This window comes from Tamandua tetradactyla, chromosome 8 (assembly GCF_023851605.1).
Source record: "Tamandua tetradactyla isolate mTamTet1 chromosome 8, mTamTet1.pri, whole genome shotgun sequence".
NCBI lineage: Eukaryota > Metazoa > Chordata > Mammalia > Pilosa > Myrmecophagidae > Tamandua > Tamandua tetradactyla.
The window spans coordinates 111,841,474-111,862,073 of record NC_135334.1 but is presented as its reverse complement, the minus strand read 5'-3'; the positions used below and the strand labels follow the sequence as shown (position 1 = coordinate 111,862,073).

At 44.4% G+C, this 20,600-nt stretch overlaps 1 protein-coding gene across 4 annotated transcripts in view; it reads left to right on the top strand.

Annotated features, from left to right (window-relative positions):
• The window catches only part of PAMR1 (peptidase domain containing associated with muscle regeneration 1), a 197,865-nt gene that overhangs the window by 152,285 nt on the left and 24,980 nt on the right, over positions 1–20,600 (top strand). For all 4 annotated transcript variants that reach the window (XM_077114417.1, XM_077114416.1, XM_077114415.1 and 1 more), the window contains exons 4-6: positions 12,239–12,353; positions 14,649–14,866; positions 19,015–19,122. In XM_077114417.1, the coding sequence (XP_076970532.1) occupies positions 12,239–12,353; positions 14,649–14,866; positions 19,015–19,122 (441 nt within the window). The remainder of the gene's footprint in view (positions 1–12,238; positions 12,354–14,648; positions 14,867–19,014; positions 19,123–20,600) is intronic.

The window sequence follows — 20,600 nt, the reverse complement described above, 5'->3', positions numbered from 1 at the left end:
TCTTGTGGGGCAGACTTATTGTTTGGGTAGGATCTTTTTGATTAAGTTGTTTCCATGGAGGTGTGACCCAGCCATTTGTGGGTGGGAACTTTTGATTAGGTGGTTTCCATGTAGATGTGTCTCCACACATTCAAGGGAGGTCTTAGTCCACTTACTGGAGCCCTTTAAGAGGGAACCGTTTTGGAAAAAGCTGAGCGCCAACACAGACAGAGATATTTGGAGATGCAGAAAGAAAATGTCCCTGAGGAAGCTATGTGAAACCAGAAGCCAGGGGACCAGCAGTCGCCAGCTATGTGCCTTCCCACGTAACAGTAATCAGCCTTTCTTGAGTCAAGATATCTTTCTTGAGACGCCTTAGTTTGGACATTTTTATGGACTTAGAACTGCAAAGTTGTAACTTAATAAGTCCCCTGTATTAGGGTTTTCTAGAGAAACAACGCCAACGGAGATATCTGTAAATATGAGATTTATAAAGGCGTCTCATGCAACCATGGGAATGGAAGAGTCCAAAATCTGCAGGGCAGTTTGTGAAGCTGGTAGCTCCACTGAAGGGTCTGGAGGAACTCCACAGGAGAGGCTCACTGGCTGGAGTAGCAGTGAAAAAGTCTCTCTCCTTCCTTAAAAGACTCCAACTGATTGGATTAACTCATTGGTGGGAGACATGCTTTAGTTGATCGCAGTTGGAGTCAGCCACAGCTGCGGTCAGCTCACTAGGGATTTAATATGCCAGCCTCCTGGTTTATCTGCCAGCCACAAAATATCCTTGCAGCAATGGTCAGGGCAGTGCTTGCCTGACCGGACAACTGGGCATCATCACTTGGCCAAGTTGACACCAGAACCTCCTCAACCCATCCCCCTTATAAAAGCCACCCCATTTCTGGTTTTTGCATTCTGGCAGCTTTACCAAACTAAAACAGCTGGTCTCTCCCTTCTCTCTTGGGTTTTTTTCCTTTCAGCTTCTGGCTTCTCCATATGTGGTTTTCTTTCTCTGCCTCTGTGTCCTCTCTCAACTTCTGTGTCTTTTTATCTCCGTCTTCTCTGTGTTTCTGTTTCTCATTCTTTATAAAGGTCACCAGTAACAGGATTAAGACTCACCTGGAGCATGCTTCCACTGGAATAACCTAATCAAAAGGTCCCACCCACAATGGTTCTGCACCCACAGAAATGGATTAGCTTTAAGAACATGATCTTTTCTGGGGTCTATTCAACTCAAATAACTACAATTATATTCATTTTCTTTTTGATGGTCAAACTGTTTTAGATTTCACCAATGGAGATATTTCAAGCTGGCTCTACTCCATCATTCTTTGACCACTTCCTTGCTTTGGGGACTCCCAGAATGTTTCACATTCACTTTGTCTTTCTATGTCCTTACCCTAGAACCAGCTATTTTTCAAAGTAATCTTGATTCTTTTTCATAGGGAAAGGTGTTTAGGAATGGACGTGCGTGCTGGTTGCGAGAGACCCTGATATCTAAACTCAAAACCGAGGCTTCCTTCCAAAGCTTCTTGAATTGGAAATTTGAGTTTTTATGCAGAATCCCTCTGCTGACCTTCACTGCTAACCTCCGCAGTGGAGTTTATTTAACTTGGCCCTCAGAGGTTCCTTAACCATCAAAAGAAATGGGCACTGACAGGGCTGGATTGTGACCCACGATGCCAAATCTTTGGTCAGCATTAGAGTGACCCCACCCTTTCATCTCTGAAGGGCCTAGGGGGATCTAAAAAGGTTGTGAAAGTAACCCAAATGAGACAGTATTAATGAGGAGGCTTTTAAAATATTTTATCTTCTTAGTCATATTACGGATAGAAGCAGGGAAATAGAGGAACAGGCCATAAGCTATACCCGTAAAATTTTGTGGAGCTAGAATATTAGAGAGGAGGACAGTTTGTGCAGGCTGATTCCTGAGCCATCACCAGGAATGATAAAAATTAAATGGGCAAAAGAAAATTTGAGAGAGAGAGCAAAGAAAGAAAAGTGTCACAAAGCTGTGTTATTGACCTATGGAGCTGTCCTCCTGGGCAGTCATGGAGTCACCTGGAGTGAACTCACTGAAAACTGGCTCATCCTGCTCCTGCCTTTTGTGTCCTGACACTTCCAAGAAAAGAATAATGCCCGATTGGGTCCAAATGGGGCAGCATCACATGGTGGTTAACAGCCTGGGCTTGCAACCAGTGGGAACTGGATTTGATCTCGGCAACTTCTACAACTTTGTGAGCTTTAGTTTCCTCATTTCCAAAATGGGCATGATTGTAGTGGCCTCTCAGAGGGTTTTTGTGAAGGTTAAGTGACGAAATATTTACAAAGCCCTTAATGTAGAGTCTTGTAAATAATAAGTCCTCAATAAATGGCTGCTACGCTTATTACTACTGAACCAGAGCCATGAAATGAGCTCTTCTTCTTGTTTTCTGGGAAGGAAATCAATATAGGGTCAGTTAGGGAAAATAATAAAATGGAATTACTAGAGGGACAAGGAAATATACACAAAGTATGAAGAAGTAGACTTCTCAGAACAAGTATTGTGTGGTAAATAGCATTTTATATTTTATGTGCTGCAGCTCTTTCTCTCCAGGGAATTACTGTTTGAACCTTTTAAAGGATTTTATTTTGCCAAAGAACTCATCCGTCAGAGCTCAGCTTCTGGTTAGGATGTGAAAGCCCCTCCCTCCTGCTGAAACAATGAGAAATCACTAAGGTATACCAAAAATAACTATAGTTTTCTTTAAAACCATCCAATAGTCTTAAACACAAAATCTAAGAGAATTAAACTCCAGAGGGATGAGTTCTTCCTGGGTGAATAAGGGGTCCAGGATGCTTTCATACCTGGGGCCAGCTCCTAAGGTAGGTGGTAGGACAGGTGAGGGGGTGGGCTTGCCAGGTAAGGAGGATGACCTGGCCTTTAATAGACTGGCATATTGATCTTAAATCTGCAGGAGTCCTCAAAGAAAAGACGATCCTCTCTGCCAAGTAATTCTCTTAAATGAGATTTTGCTGGAAGTGAGGCTGGCAGGCAGATCTTGGGATATTATAGTCTTGTAGCTTCCAAAATGTGTGATCCCAAAGTTTTGAAGTCTCACAGGCTTCCAGTTTCACAGTCTTACAGCTATGGAGATGCAGGAAGTTGGGAGGCAGGGAGATATCTCCATAGGTTCCTGGTGCTTGAATTTCAAGGCCCTCTTAGAGGGATTATAGCCTCAGTCCTATTCCAGACAAATTAACTCCTGATTGGATCAGTCCCCCATCCTACCTGCCTAATAGAGGAAAGAACATTCCCATCCAAAGGAAAAAAATGTATAATCCCTGCTGTGAAAGAGCAGGAGAATGTGACCTGCAGTCAAAAGAAAATCAGTAGAAAACAAACAGAAAGACTGTGGAAGAGTCAAATATTGGAATTGCAGAAGCAAAACCCTTAAATAAATATATTATAGGATCTACAGGAAAGAGAGCTATAATGAGTGAAGAAAGGAGGAATTTCAGCAGAGAACTGGAAACTGGTTGTTGTTTTTTTTTTTAAGGAACCCAATGGAAATCCCAGTAATGAAAAAATACAGTTACCGAAGTAAAAAATTCTGTGGGGGAGAGTAGCATCAGCTTGATCACAAGAAGAAGGAAGGATCCGGAAACTTAAAGACAAGTTAGTAAAAGTCAACCAAACTAAAGCACAGAGGAAAAAGAAAAAGATTTAAAGCATTCAGCAGTCTGAATGCTTTGTGCTACTCTAGCCCAGACACTGTCTTTTTTAAAAAAAATTTTTTTAAATACCAAGAAACACCAAACAGATGCAAACATTCCTGACTTTTGATCATTCTGTTCTACATATATAATCAGTAATTCACAATATCATCACATAGTTGCATATTCATCATCATGATCATTTCTTGGAACATTTGCATCTATTCAGAAAAAGAAATAAAAGGAGAACAGAAAAAAATTCATACATACCATACCCCCACCCCTCCGCCTCACTGATCATCAGCATTTCACTCTAAATTTATTTTAACATTTGTTCCCCCTATTATTCATCTTTATTCCATATGCTTTACTTGCCAGACACTGTCTTTTGAGTTGGATTAGCAGGACTTTCTAATGTGCGGTGTATGTGTGTTTGTGTGCTGGTTTGAAACTGTTGTGTACCCCAGAAAAGCCATGTATTTTGTCTTTTTTGGAGGGTGCTGGTGCATTGTCCGGGAATGGAACCTAGCTCTCCTGCATGGAAGGTGGGCATTCTACCACTGAACAAACCATGTCCTTTCAATCCAGTCTTGTTGGGCAGACCTATTGTTGGTTGGGACCTTTTGATTAGGTGGTTTCCGTGGGAATGTGACCTCACCCATTCAAGTATGTCTTAATCCTTTTACTGCATCCTGTTATGAAGAAAGTAAAGATAGAAAACATAGAAAGAGCTCAGAGCTAATTCTGAGAGCTTAGAGATGAAACCAAGTGAAAGGTGCTTAGAGACAGAAAATGCTCCAGGAGATGATAAGCTAAGAGGTGAAATCCAGAGTTTGCCCTGGAGAAGCTAAGAGAGGACCCATAGACACTTAAAGATGGAAAACATCCCAGGAGAGGTCAAAAGGACCCACAGGATTGAGAGGACCATTTTGGAAACCAACCCAGGAGAGAAGGGCCAGCAGGCATTGCCATGTACCTTCCCTGTGACAGAGAAACCCCGGACAGGATCGGCCTTTCTTGAATGAGGTATCCTTTTGTTGATGCCTTAATTTGAATATTTTCATGGTCTTTGAAATGTAAATCTGTAATAAATTACCTTTGTAAATCCAATCCATTTCTGGTATATTGCATTCCTGCAGTGTTTTATTGTGTAAGCTGCTGGAATGTAATATACCAGAAATGGAATGCCATTTAAAAAGGGAATTTATTAAGTTGCAAGTTTACAGTTCTAAGGCCATGAAAATGTCTAAACTAAGGCATCCAGGGAAAGATACCTTGATTTGAGAAAGGCTGATGGGTCCAGAACACCTCTGTCAGCTGGAAAGGCATATGTGACATATGCTAAATTTCTCTCCTGCCTTCTCATTTCGTAAGGATTCCCCAGGGGTCTTCTCTTTCTGCACCTCCTGAGATATCTGGCTGTGTGGCTGTTACAGCTCTAAAGCTTTTTCCAAAATGGTTCCCTCTTAAAGGGCTCCGGTAAGCAGCCCCACCTTAATGGGTGGAGACACATCTCCATGGAAACAATAAAAAACATTCCACCCAGCAATATTAAATGAGGACTAAAGGACATGGCTTTTCTGGGGTACATAATTAGCTTTAAACCAGCCCAGGCAGCATTAGCAAATGAAAACAATGTGTGTGTATGTGTGTGTGTGTGTGTGTGTGTGTGAAGACCCTGACAATTTAGAGGAGCAGAGACTTTCCACAGCAAAGTGATCACTATCCCTGTATTCTTTGATACAGTTTTGATACACATGCACAGACATGTGGGACAACTGTTTCAACTGAATGAACTGAAGAGACTGATTTGGTACAGTCTCTTCACAGACTGTACCAAATGTGCACAGGTGTGTGTGTGTGTGTGTCTGTGATCTTTAAAAAAAGTTTTTTTAGGCAGGGATATGTTTGAATTCATTATTTAGTATAGCCATTCATTCAATTAATTAAATGAGCACCTATTCAATGCATTTAAAGGTATAAAAAAGACAAGGTCCCTTGTTTTTACAGAAGTGTGTCATGGGAGAGGCAAACAATTAAATAAGCAATCATTTTAAAGTATCAGGTCGATCAGGGTCATAAGCCAAACCACAGGGTGACCTGTTGAGTCCCTCCTGGATCTCTGATGCAGGTCTGAGTCTCTGATGAGAGCAACACTGAGCACTTATTATGAACCAGGCATTGTTCTAAGTACTTTCATGTGACGACTTCTTAATCCTCATTATAGCCATTTTATCGGTGAGGAAACTGAGGCACAAAGGGATTAAGTAACTTTCCTGCTGTCCTAAAGCTTGTAAGTAGCAGGGCCAAGATGCAAATTCAGAAGTCAGGTCCCAGAGCCCATCTCTGCCAAATGAAACTGCCCCTTGGTGTGCAAAGCATTTGTGTTCCTCACTCTGAATGCCTGTCTGAGGACTGGTGTGAAAGGCATACCAAGCAGGCCAGGCCGGGATGAACCAAGCTTTGTTTAGGTGTGAGCCTCCTTCAGCCTCCAGGACGGGTGCATGGCACATTTCCTGCGTCTCATCCAGGCCTTTGCTGTGTCATGTCTTTCTGGGCTGCTGGACCTGCTGAGTTTAGGGTTCTAGCCAGTGAGATTAGAGATGAGCGCTAGAGCCTCTGGAAGCCGTGTCTCAGACTGAACTTCCCTGATATTTTTATGGCAAAGATAGTCTCAGATTCAGACAAGGCTCAAGAAATACAACAATATTAGTTGGCACTTACTGAGCAATTTTTAGGTAAGTGGTGCTAAGTGCTTTACATATAATATCTTATTTAATCTTCAAAAACAAGCAAACAAACAAGGAAATAAAACATGGTGGTAGGTGCTACTATTATTCTCACTTGCAAAAGAGGAATTCAAGGCACAAAAATCTAGTGACCTTGCCCAGGATTACCCAGATAGTAAATGGCTGAACTAATTCAGACCCAGTTAGCGTCCCAGGATCACCCTTAACCACTGCACAGCCCCACCTCTTTAATGATCTTTGAGGGAGGAAAGAAAATGCAAATGCCTCTCTCTGTCTGAAGGCTTTTTCAGTCCTCTTTTTCTTTCTAAGAGAAAAGATTAAAAGACAAAAACTAAAAAAAAAAATGAACCAACCACTTCTCAGAAGTATGTTGTGTCTTTCTCCTCCCACCCCCTCCCCACCCCCTTGCTGGAAATCAGAATAAATTGTCTGAATCCTGGAGGTGTTCATTTTTGTTGGGAACCTTCCAGCGTTCTTAGTTTAGAAATGAGGACTTTCTTTCAGCTTTCTAGAAACAGGGTCTATCCAGTTCTCCCTCCTGTTTTGGCCTGTAGCAGTTGGGAAGGGCAGACAGGTGGGAGGTGAATCCAGGATGTGAAAACCCAGGCAGATCCTGTTCCTTACACACACACACACACACACACACACACCCCTTTTCCCCCTGCAGCAAGCCATTGTTAGGGAATCCAAGCAGTCTACCAGGTCCTTGGCCTGCTTTGGCCTTTCAGTCTCTGGACCACCTGCTTGGTTGGCCACATTTCCTTGGCAGGGACACTCAGCTGTGTTCACTGTTTTGCCCTGGACAGAGAGGTGGGGTTCATCTGCCCCTGCACCCAGGCCCACCAGCTCCCTGAGTAGAGGCAGGAGTGAAAGGGCCTGAAGACATCTCTGAGGTTGGGAGGGATGGTGGGGCTCTCTCCTCCTCTTCCTCTTTGCCTCTAAGAGGAAGCACATTTCCAAGAAGTGGTCTCTTTGTCTCTGGTTGGTTGGAAGTTTTCCCCCATTGTGGGTATTTGGCTAAAACAAATACCATAGGATGGGTTGACTTAAAAGCAGGAATTAATTGGCTCATGCTTCAGAGAGGAGAAGGTTTTCTTCCTCTGGGGGTTGGTATCTCCTGGCCGGCTGGCTTTTCGGTCATGTGTTAGTGTACGCGCCGATGGCTTCTCCTTTCTCCCCTGGTTCTGTTAACTCCCAGCTCCTGGCTGCTCCCATGGCTTCTCTCTCCATCTGACTCTCACTCTGCTTATAAAGGATTCCAGTCATCACATTAAACCCAGTCGGATTCAGTCGTGCCACACCTTAAGTGAAGGAAGATCATGAAGACTCTCACTCACTCCGGGTCCACAGCCACCAGAATGCGGCCATTGACCAAGAACACGTACCAATGGGTGCACAGTTCAATCCAACACGCCGTCGGAGGGAGCAGAAATATGAAGATTCCAGGCCTTGCCTATGCTCTGGAATCCTGGCTCCTTCTGAAGGACAGCCCTTGGACCTGCAGCAGCGAGTGTTCTAGCAACACTCATGCCCAGGAGGGTGTCTGGGGGAGGACGGGAGGATGGAGACCCTAAGCCCTAAGTCCGAGGCCCTGGAGATAGCCAGAGGTCTGACAGCCCTTCCAAGGAGTGCTGAATGGGGGTGAGCACCCCCAGGGGCTTGGAGAGGGGCCCAGGGACACTGCTGTCTGGACTTTTTTCCAGAGGAAGGGGAGAAGATGGAAGCAGCCTGGCAGCTCTTATCTGCTGGTTCTTCTAACAGGGTCCCCAACAGGAGGTTTGCCGGGGAAGCCAGGATTTAACACTTTGCTGGGTGGGAAGCTGCCAGCCCCTGAGGGGCGGAGGCTGCAGGAAGACTTTTCTTTTTTTGTCTCACACTCCCTGCGGATCACTCCCGTGGCCCTGCATCAGATGGGCAGATGGAGGACGAGGAGTGTGCGGTGTGCACGAAAAAGGAAGTTGTGCTTCAAGAAAAGGTGGAGGTGGTGGTGGTGGGAGCTCAGAGATTAAATATATCTCTTTTGGGGTGGAAAAATCCTGCTGCTTTAGGAGAAAGCTGGATCAGGAAGCTCCTAAGGCAGTTTAATATACCGGCCAAGACCCAGCATTGGTAGTAGTCAGCTCTAAGTTCAAATTCCTGTTCTGACACTGAATAATAAATAACCTCTAACATTAACTGCCTTTTCTGCTTATGTCTTTCCATGCATAACCTTATTTAAGTCTTGTAGTATCATAAGACGTGGGTGTTACTTTATTTCCCGTTAGCTCCATATACTGAGTTCTGAGAGAAGAAATAGCTTACCCAATGCTGCACGGCAAGTGAGGATAAAGCTGAGTCTCAAACAGAGGGCAGGCAGACTCCAGAGTCCCACTTCTTAGCTATGGCTTTACAAAGCTTTCTCACTGCCTAGTTGTCTGACCTTGCGGAGGTCATTTAACTTCTCCCCACCTTAGGGCAATGGAGAGATGAATGTGGTTCTCCTAGGTTTCTTGTGAAGACTAAATGAAATAAAATTTGTAAAGCTTTTAGCCTAGTGTCTGACCTATAATAATAGCATCATTCATTCATTTGTTCAACGCGTATTTATTGAGCACATGTTATATGCCCGATATCATTCTAGGTGTACAAGCTGGAAAGCTAGATAAGTTTCCAGCTCTGGCAAAGAATGGAAACAAGTGAGTCAGAGAATTTCAAATGATATTTAAAAATATAACCGAGTGATGTCAATGAGTGTAGAAATGTGAGGGCATATCTTAGCTGGGTGGACGAGGAAGGCTGTCTGTGCAGAAGTGGTGGTTGAGCTTAATTCCTGAAGGAGGAGCCAGGCTTGTGAAGACACAGAGGGAGATGAACTTTCTAAGTCAAGAGAAGAGCAAAAGCAAGGTTTGGAGTTGGGAACAGCAAGAAGGCCAGTGAGGTTGGAGCAGCATAAACAAGCGGGCGAGTGATCCAAGCTCAGGAAGATCAATCTGCAGGGGAGGTGGGGCTGTGAAGGGGATAGGACTCGTGTGCAGGTTGGAATCCTTGGAGGGCTTGAATCAAAGGAGTAATTTAATCTAATTTATTTGTTTAGACGGTGGCTGTGGGTGCTGTGTGGACAGGAGAATGTTAGTGGATGTGGTAGTTAGATTCAGTTGTCAACTTGGCCAGGTGAAGGCACCTAGTTCTGTTGCTGTGGACCTGAGCCAATGGTGTGTGAACCTCATCTGTTGCTCATTACATCTGCAGTTGGCTAGGAGGCGTGCCTGCTGCAGTAAATGATGCTTGATTTAATTGGGTGGTGCTTAAATGAGTGAGCTCAATGTAGCACAGCCCAAACAGCTCAGCATACCTCATCTCAGCACTCACAGCTCAGCCCAGGCCTTTAGGAGATGCAGAAAGGAATCACCCTGGGGAAAGTTGTTGGAACCCTGAGGCCTGGAGAGAAGACCAGCAGAGATCACCCTGTGCGTTCCTGTGTAAGAAAGAACTTTGGTTGAAAGTTAACTGCCTTTCCTCTGAATAACTAATGAAATAAATCCCCTTTTATTATGTTGCATTCTGGCAGCTAGCAAACTAGAACAAGGGACAAGGATGGATTCAAGGAGGCCAGGGAGGAGAACAGGATTGCAGAGAGAGATGATGGAAACTGGGGCTGGAGGAGCTCCCCAGATGGAAAATACTGAGTGATGCTTCCCATGAATATGCAGTGGGGCAACAGCATTAAAATTCATGGTGAAGGGATGAATCATACAACCTAAAAAAAAAAAACAAGTCTGAGACCTCACAACTTGTTGAAAGTAGAATTTGGGTGCTTTCCCTAATTGTAGACCTTAATTACTACCATGATTCTGCATTGGAGCAGTGCCCATTGATACTGTAGTTTTCTTTTTAGTGAAGGGATTTGATACTGTGCGTGTGCATGTGTGTGTGTGTGCATGGTGGGGGAAGGGATTTGACACTTTTTTCAAAGTTAATTGACTATATTGCATATCTAGAGTTTACAATGTCAAACTGGATTTCTCAGTAAAACAGGGGTTGGCAAACTTTTTCTATAAAAGACTAGATAGGAAATATTTCATGTATTTGCAAGCCACAAGGTCTTTATCCTAATTACTTAACAATGCTGCAGAAATGCCTATGCAGACATAGAAAATATGTAAATGAATGGGTCGGTCTATGTTCCAATAAAACTTTATTTCTACAGCAGTAGACTGCATTTGGCCCATGGATTATAGTTTGCCAGTACCTGGTATAATACCTATTTATTTGCATGATCAGAATAATTTTTTTCCCTACAAAATCATTTTAAGATATTTTCTCCAAACCGTCTTGTAAAATCAGGGTGCATCTAACAAACCTGTGCTTATCTTAATACCAGAAAGTATGATCTAATTTATAGACCATCTGTTCCAGGGTTTCAGCATCTTAAGGATCCCTTGGAGGAAACTCGGGGGACAAAGGACAGGTCTTTGGGCCCTGCTTCTACTTCAACTAGGAGCCCCTCTTTGATCCATGTCTTTTTACTGGTGGTCTCCACAGGAGTTTATTTGAAACAAAGAGGCTAGGAAAAATTTGAAAACCGCAATCCAGTCCAGAGAGTTGAAGATACCCTCTCCCTTTCAGGACCTTTCAATTCCTTTTACATCAGTGTCATGTAATAAGGAGGCATTTATTACTTAATTGTTCATAGAAGAAATTAACACCACATTTCTAGCTAGATATTGGAGGCAGCAGAGAGTTTCTTTTGTGGCTCTATTTGGGGGATAGAGCATGTGCAGGGAGCACAGACCAAAGAAACTCATGCAGATTTAGACTCCAGACAAAGGCCATCCTGCCCCTGGAGTAGAGCTGTGGGAGGGTCTACTTTTTGAGCCTTTGAAGGCCACCAAGGGCAGGCTTGGAAAGGCAGGTGGCGAAGTGATTTGGAATTATATTTACGCACAGTTGAGTTTAAATCCATTTTGCCACTTAACAGCTTGTCTTAGTTTGCCAGAGCTTTCATAACAAAGCTCTACAGGGTGGATGGCTTAGAACAGCAGAAATTTATTGTCTCATTATTTTGGAGGCTAGGGGTCCAAGCTCGAGGTATCTGCAGGAAAACGCTTCATTTGTGTTCTATAGTGAAGACACTGTAAGAGCCTCTCTTCCGGCTTCTGGTGGTGGTTTGCTGGCATCTGTGGCATTCTCAGCCTCCATTGTCACATGGCATTCACCTCTATATCTGTCTGTCCACATTTCTTCCCCTTATAAGAACACCTGTCATATTGGATTAAGGGCCCCTCTACTCCGGCATGACTTCATTTTAACTTGCCTCATTCCATCTATAGCAACCCTACTTACAAATAAGGTTATATTCTGTGGTACTGGGGATTAGGACTTATATATATATATGTATAAATATATATATATGTATAAATATAAATATATATATATATATAATTATTATTATTATTTGGTCTGGGAATCGAACCCAGGTCTCCTGCATGAAAAGCGAGCATTCTACCACTGAACCACCTGTGCACCCCTCAACATGTATCTTTGGAGAACACAATTCAATTTTTAACATAGCAGGAGACATTATTTCACTCTCTGATTATGTTTTCCAGCTGGAAAACTTCTCTTCTAAGGTGGTGGGTGGATTAAATGAATTAATCTGTGCAAATTGACTAACACATTGCCAGGTTATTTGATAAATATTAATTTCTATCTCCCTTTTTCTTCTTCATTCCTGTCCTCCAGGGTATGGGAGGAACTCAAAGACTCTTGGAGAACTTCTCCTATATCTTTCCTATTGACCCCAATCTCTGTATCTTGATCTTATATTCTCTCTTCAGGATGTGGCCAAGTTCTCTGGGCCCCCAAGGGTCAGATTTTGTTGGAGAGCTACCCTCTAAATGCTCACTGTGAATGGACCATTCATGCCAAACCTGGATTCATCATCCAACTAAGGTAAAGGGCTGAAGTCAGAATTAAGGAATCTGAGCTTTGAAGGAAATAGTTATGGGACTGCGGACCCTTGATCCAAGAGGCCAAGGCTAACACCCAAGAATTGGTGTGTTTTTTTTTTTTTTCATGAGCAGGCATCGGGAATTGAACCTGGGTCTCTGGTAATGCAGGTGAAAACTCTACCACAGAGCCACCGTTGCCCACCCAAGGGTTGGTTTTTAAAAGCAGAAGAAGTGTACTGGAGTCTTTTTCTTTGCTTCTGAATGGCTCAGTGGTTTAAGCCATAATCATAATTACTGCAAATTAAATACTTGCATTCCTACCCTAGAACTATGAGATTCAAATGTTTTTGCTTCAACCAACAAAGCAAAATACTAAGAGAAATCTGCTCGTTCACCAATAGTTAACACATTTACCCAGTACTATGCAGGGTTCTGTGGAAAGGATGTGAAGAAATAAAAGGTGCATGTCTAACCTTCAAGGAATTTACACTCTAGATTGTGGTTTATGATTGTCATCTCTTAATTGTTGCTCTCAGAAAACAGCAACCACTCCTACAACAAATAAATTAATTCTCTCTGTGGAAGAGGAGCCATTTCTTCTTATAGAGATTTGGAGTACTCAGCAAATATTTAATTTATGCCAAAATCCGAAGTATAGACCTGCTCCACGGTAAATATTGATAAATACACAAGAGAGTGCTGTTTAATGAGAACTGTTCATTGCTGCCTCCTAGTGCTTGGAAAAGTGCATGGTACACCATAGGTGCTCAATAAATACTTATTGCATGAACAGCATTGACAGAAATACTTCCTGCCTCCAATGTATCTCTTCTTTCCTAGCAAACTTCTCTCTTTTTCCTCCCCAGGGAAGCGGAGTGGTTCACTTGCCCCTGAGATTTCTAGGAACTTTGTCTACTTAGCTCTTACCTTTTCTAACCAGTGGGGAGGGTAGCGGTGATGGACATCTAAAAGCCTGCAGAACAGAAGCTTTCAGTAAATATTTTTTGGGTGAAGCAATGCACCCAGAAGTTACTACATGCCAGCTGGCCCCTTAAATGTCACTCTGTCCTCTAGAAAGGGCAACAGGGTACCACACATTGGAAGGATCCATTGCAAAACAGAACTCCCCAATCCTCCTCACCAAAACAGGCTTATGGTAGCTGGTCTCCCTGTACCCTGAGGTCTAGAGGTTGAGAGTGGAGGCTCATTAATTGGCTTTCCCAGGAGAAGCTAGTTCAAGCAGCAAGTGAAGAACCACACTAACCCACTTAATTGCCTCGAGGCCAGTTCTGCCAGATGTAACAAGGATAAGTGTTAAATAATTCATGTGAATATTTCAGCAGCTCAGGGACCAGGCCAAGTGGTCCCATCAGAGTCTCTGATAGAGCTTCTCCAATATCTAGGATGCAAAAAAAAAAAACAAAAACCAAAAATGGTAGAGGATTTGAGAAGGTCTGTCATCTCTGCCCCAGAAAGGCTGGAAAATTTGTAAATTTCTTTCCAGCTCATTAAACCAGGACCTCCTGGCCAGGGAGAAAGATGATGGAAGCACTCTGGAGCATGTGCACAATGCTGAGGCCCAAAGCTGAGCAGTCCCTTTTCATCATCCCCCACATCCAGGCCTTCACAAAACCCACCTTTTTTCTTAGCCTTTAAAATAACCCCAAGACCATCCCCACATCTCCATCTCCAGCACCATCACTCTCCTTCACATTGCCACATCTCCCACCTGGATTCTGTCTTGGCCTCTCAACTGGCTTCCCTGTTCTCACTCTTTCTAGTTCTGCACTCTCCTCAGAGTAGTGGCAGTGATCCTTCAAAATCACAAATAATTATTTTCCTGTTGAAACCTTGCAAGGGCTTCTTTTTTGGGTTTGGAATAAAATCTGAATTCCTCACCATGCAGGACTGGACTCCTGGTGTCCTTGCTGACCTTGTCTTACACCGCTTTCCCCCTCACTCATCACCCCACAGCTTCCATGACCTCCTTTCAGTTCCTCAGATGTGCTGAGACCATTACTGCCTCGGGGCCTTTGCACTCGCATTCACCCATGCTCTGCCTTCTGACCTTCACGTGGTTGGCTCCATTTCACCATTTAAAGTTCTGTCCAAATATCATGTCCTCAGAAAGGTCTTACTTCTCCGGTCAAAGAAATCCATCTCATCTCCAATCTCCCAGGACCATTTTCCTGTCAGATTAGACCAATGGCTCCATCATTGGTCCTTGAATATGCTCAGGGGCCTCAGGACTGCCCAGGACCCACCTGTCTCCTTCTGTCACCCGCTCCACCCGCAGGTTGGTCATGTTGAGCCTGGAGTTTGACTACATGTGCCAGTACGACTACGTTGAGGTCCGTGATGGGGACAACATTGACAGCCAGATCATCAAGCGTTTCTGTGGCAACGAGCGGCCAACTCCCATCCGGAGCACGGGCCCCGCTCTCCACGTCCTCTTCCATTCTGATGGCTCCAAGAACTTTGATGGCTTCCATGCCATTTTTGAAGAGATCACAGGTAAAGGCCATGGAGACAACTGTAGCATTTTGTGGCTGTGCTCCAGGCAAATATCTCTACTCTGGGTACCTCCCTTTCTCTCTGCTCAGACTCTGCTATTCCAAGTCCTCAAAAGTAACCTAAACATTGAGAAGAGAAAGATTGGCAAGGTGTGTTTCAACAAGGTTCGTGCAAAACCAGAAGTGAGAATTTTATCCCCCTTTCACAGATAAAGTGGCTGAAGCACAGAGAAGTTGGGTAATCTACCCAGGGTCACAAGCTATTTGAGATAGAACCAGGAATTGGGATACCAGCAGTTCGACTCTCGTGGTTAACAACACTGACTTTGGCTCCCTGGCAGATCAAGCTGTGTGACCTTGAGTAAATCCTTCTACTCTCTGGGCCACAATTTCTTAATCAGTGATAAGGGAATAATAATATATCCTCCACCATTATGGAGACTCTGAGAATTAAATGAGATAGAACAGATAAAGAGTGTCTGGTATATAAAAAGCACTCCATAGCTGCACACCCCAGGTGTGCCCTTAGCCTCCATTTTGCCTTATGTAAAATAGGTATTAAAAGCCTTAAATACAATGGTATATACCATTTGCTTTAGGAGTAACTCTAAACATGATTTGAACTCCTGCCCTGAAATTAGGAAGTAGGATTTGACCAAAATCAACAAAGTGTTCAATTCTAAGGCCACTCCAGCTCTCATTGTTCTGAAATGAGATTGCATCAGATTTTACAAACTAAACACAGGCTCAGAGTTCTATTTTCCGAATGCCAAATGAAAAAAAAAAAAAAAGAAAGTGGAATGTCATGTTGACCATGCAGGCCTCCTTATGTAAGGTGTGATACAAAAGTCTCAGGAAAGAAGGTGGGTGGCAGTGGGATCACTCTTTAGGCCCCATCCATTCAGTGAGGCCAGCAGACACCCCCAACCCTCCTGCCTGCTCCCTTCTCCACCCCAAATACTCCCTACAGGAGCTCCCAGAACCTGCCCCCAGGAGTCCGCGTGCCTTTCTCTGATGACGTGGCCTGTGAGCCGTGCACGGCCTGGAGCAGGCGGAGGGCTGTGGTTTGGCTGCTGTGCTGTGCTGTGCTGTGCTGTGCTGTGCTGTGCTGTGGCTTAGCCTGAGCAGGGTCTCCTGCAGAGTAAAGCTGTGGGTATTTACAGCATTTGGCGAGAGGCTTGCTCCAGGGGAGCCTGGGAGGGAACGGCAGGGGCAGCTTAGACAGTGTGTGACCCTATGAAGGGAGGGCCGGGAAGCTCTCTTCACCCTCTGAAATGTGCTCTTCAACCTCCCCTTGAGAATGTTCTGTTTCCAAAAAGCCCTCGGCCATGCCTTGGAAACAGTATTCAGCCATGTTTTGGAGTGAGGCAGAATTGGCATGAATGTTGGCTCTGCCACCTGGGCACTGTCTCTTTAAACCTCAGTTTTCTCATCTGTAAAATGGTATTTATACCATCTCTCAGGATTATTAGGGACTATATAATTTCAGTGACTGTAAAGGGCTGGCCACATGGACCTCATGCACCCCTGCAATAGGTACTATCTCCATTTTATAGATGAGATGGCAGACAGCCAGAAAGGTCTGTTAGCCAAACTGGCTTCCAATCTTGGCTTTGCACTTGATGACGATGTAAGAAGTAGATTCTTTTATTTTCAGCACCCTTATCTCTAAGGTCCAGAGGATAATGCCAAGTTAACGATGAGGCTTAAAAGTGACAATGTCTCAAGCACTTTAGCATGGTCTTTGGCACAGACTGAGGCCGCAGTAACTGATTGCTTTAGAATAATGCTCAGGAGCTTGAATTAGCAGACTAAAGGCTACTGCTGAGTCCCCAGCTATAATAGCAGGAAGTTTCCTGCCCTGCCTTTGAGAGGCAGGGAAGGCACTGCCCCTCCCCAAGAGCGTTTCCCGCAGAGGGAGGTAGGGACGGACTCCAGGCCATACCCCCATGTGTGCCCAGATCCCCAAGTCAAATAAAACAATTGGTTTTCTTCAATTCATTCATTTATTCAGTATTTTTCCCCCATCCTTCATTATGTGTCAGACATTGTGCTGGAATGCTGGAGAAACAGGAATCGATAGAACAGATAAAGTACTTGTCTCCATAGAGCTGAGAGGCTAGGAGACACAAACAAATACATAGATAAATAAAGTTGTTGCAAGTTACAATAAGAATTGTAAAGAAATAAAATAAGGTCCACTTGAGTTGGAGAATAATGGAGAAGGCTCTACTTAGGTGGGGTGTCCAGGGAAGGCTGCTCTGAGGAGGTGGCATTTAAGCTGAAACCTAAGGAACAGGAAAGGACTGGGCTGCAGAGAGAGAGAGGGCAATAAAATGGAATAACGCATTTCTAGGCAGAGGAAACTACACTTGCAAAGGTTCTTATGTGGCAAAGACTTTTGCACGTTCAGTGAAAAGAAAACCAGGGTGACCGGAGCAGAGAGAGGCAGGGAAGCGTCACGAGATGAGGTAGAAAGAAAGTCAGAAAACCCGTCATGCCAAGCGTGGGAGGAATTTTGATTTTGCTCTAAGTGCCAGGCAGGCGCTGGGAGGCGTGAGAGGGTGGTGCTGTGACCATTTGCCTTTCCTGTGCATGATGCAGCGGGAGGTGTGGTGGGGAAAGGGCAAGAGGCTGAGAAGAAGGAGCCATCGGAGAAGGGGAGAAGAGAAGTTCCCGGACAGAGGAACGTGGCAGCAGAGGGATGGAGGCTCAGGCTGCAGGCTTGTTCTTGCCATGCCTTTTTCTGATGCCTCGCTCTGTATCGGAGGTCTCAAGAGTGGGTACATTTTTGTCTCAGGAAAAAAATATAGTATGTCTACTGGTGAGGAAGGACGGCTTCTCACCATCCTTTCCCTAATAATTAATACAGAGTTAGAGGATGTGTAAACTGTTCACTTTGGGGGTAATTAAAAAGGAAATAGGATTCTGATCACAGCACCCTTCTGACAGCCTTTAATTATTCCCCCAATTCTAAAATCCTCCGCTCTCTGGCGTTTGGCTTTAAAGTGCTTTTCCACTCTTATACCGCTATCACCAGATAGTTAGACAGTGCCACTTCCTGTCCCGCCCCCCCACATTTGTCTGCATGCGGGCAGCGTCTCCCCCATGCCTGCACATCTGAGGGGCTCCTCTCAGATTCCTCCTGCTCGGCTACACCTTTCTCTTGCTTGCTTCAATGGACTGTGAACTTCTCTTCTTTTCTGACACTTAACTGTGCCATGCCTCAGGTTATAGTTGTCATATATATATATATATATTATTTTTTTTCTCCCTGTCTTCAAAAAGTTTTGATGTGGTTAAGCAGGATGCCTTGGCCATCTTCGTCTCTCTCCAGCACTTCACACAGAGCAAGCTCTCCAGATTCAGATTTGTCAAATTGAACCAAGTGCTGTGTTTCTCCTTTGGGGTGAATGGCTGTCGGGGTGGTGGATGGTACGTAGACCAGTGTTCCCCAAAGTGTTTTCTGTAGAAAATAGTCTCTGAGATGCTCTGTAAAATGTGGTTTCTGTGGTCAAATAAGCTTGAGAGAGGCTCAGAAAATCACAATGCATATTAGAGCATCAAAAGTTCTGAGTTCTGCAGTAAAGAAAAATGGTTAATTGCCATTTAACTCTGCAGTGCTTCCCCAGTGTATTTGAGCTCAGAAATCTTTTTTAGTTGAACACATTTCAAGGGACGAATCGCAAGGGACTGATGCTCACAGAATGTAGGCTTGGAAATTGGTGGCAACTCTCTCAACAGTATCATGAAGCCCATTTTCCAGTTTCTTTTACCCAGTGTTGAGGACGCTGATCTTTCTTGAAAAAGATGAGCTCTCAACTGACCCAAGAATGCCTCTCTCTGCTGGAGGCGCTACAATTGTGCTTTTATCAGTATGGTGCCCATTTGCCTCTGCCTTATGCTCTTCAGACTATAGGTGTTTTTGAGCAGCATCTGGAAGCTTCAAGAATGTCAAATAACATCAGCACTGTTTGACATTTGATGAGTACCTGTTTGATGCATTTCCAATTAACGGTAGCCTAAATTTAGTAAGAGGAGTAAAAAATAGCAAGGTATTTTAATAGATGGTAAAAACTCTGGCATGATGCCAGGTATGAAGCAGTCAACTCATTGCACTGTGGCACTGAAGGAACTTTTCTCTTACAGCGTGTTCTTCGTCTCCTTGTTTCCACGATGGCACGTGTGTCCTTGACAAAGCTGGAGCTTACAAGTGTGCCTGCCTGGCAGGCTACACTGGGCAGCACTGTGAAAATCGTGAGTATGTCTCCGGACAGGGTGTCACCTGGACCTGGCAGGCAGAGACGTTGGGTGGACCTGGGGTCTCGGGTCCCCTGTCTAAGATGGTGGGCAGTGTGGACACTCCCAATGCATGGTTCTCAGGAGGGCAAGGCTGCCTTTGAGTTAGGTTGTCTGGAACCACCCAGGTTTGACTGTTGTCATTTTCAGCCCTGCCCTACTGCAAATAGCTATAAAAAAAGATATGCCTTTAAAGCCCTTGGATGAGATTCAGAGCTCAGATACACTGAGCAAGGGACAACAATGGAAAACCGCCATTATATGCTCTCCTATGGTTCCGAGTCTGAACCCCTGGTCCTTCCATGCTCCAGGGCATGGATGGACTCCAGTGTGGTGTTGCTCAGTCTGAAGCCCTGTGTGGAGGATTGTAACTGTAAGGATGAGCATTGCCACAGTTTCCCTGGCCCAGTCTTAGTTGATGCCTTTTGTCTTCACATAATTATCAACAGCTCCCTATTTCATGCTCAGAAGTATCCAGGATTGGATGGTAAATCACTTGTCCACCCTATAAATAATGACCAGATTAGGTGAAACACAGACAAACCAACCAGTATTTATTGAGAGACAACTGTGCATCAGGTTGTATGGAAATGCAGCGAAAAAGCATACCTGTTTTTCTCCGAAGGAGCTTACCCTGAGGGGAGAAAATAGCTATGCTTCTTTTGTAGTTTTTGAGCAAACCTGGAGTGACATGGGGCTGTGGGAGATGGTGCAGAAAGGAGGAACCACAGTGGAGTGAATCCTTCCAACTATACAATGCAATAACTAGTTGTTTCTAAGACAGCACCCTTTCCAAAGTAAGCCCTCATGATCCCCAGCACCTCCTGCCTGAGCTGTAGCCTGCCTGTCCCATTGCATCAGCCAAGTTCAGTTCTTGCAGGTAGAAGTCAAGGCAGAGAAGTGGCCATCAGTGATGTAGGCTCAGCCAAACACTGAGAACAAGGAGGGAATCCACCTCTCACAAATGACCCACTCCCAACAAGGCAGGGCTTTCTAATTCATAGGCAGAATAGCGGGAAATGGCTCTTCTCTGTTATTTGATTCAAACCTTTGCCAAAGAAGAAGAGTAACTAGAATCCTGCTTGTTCTAAGCAGGTATCTGACGGGGTAAATCCTTCTGCCCATGGAAACAGGTCTTGTCTCCCACTGCATATGTTGGCACCAAGACTGTTCAGCCCAGCTGTGTGGTGCCTAGGAGTGTGTCATTGGAACTTAAACATGATGACCAGAGATAATTTATCAAGTTGTCTTTGACCGCTTAACCACGAGATGTGTCCTAACAGCACTTTGAGACCCAAAGCAGGTGTCACGAACTGCAGTGATTAGTCTGGAATGAGGAGTGTAGAGGAACAGGAAGAATTAAAATCGGGGTAAGGGGAGAGGAGAGTAGATGATGTCCTCGGCAGGGTACGTCTGAAGCAGGTGCTGAGGGTGTG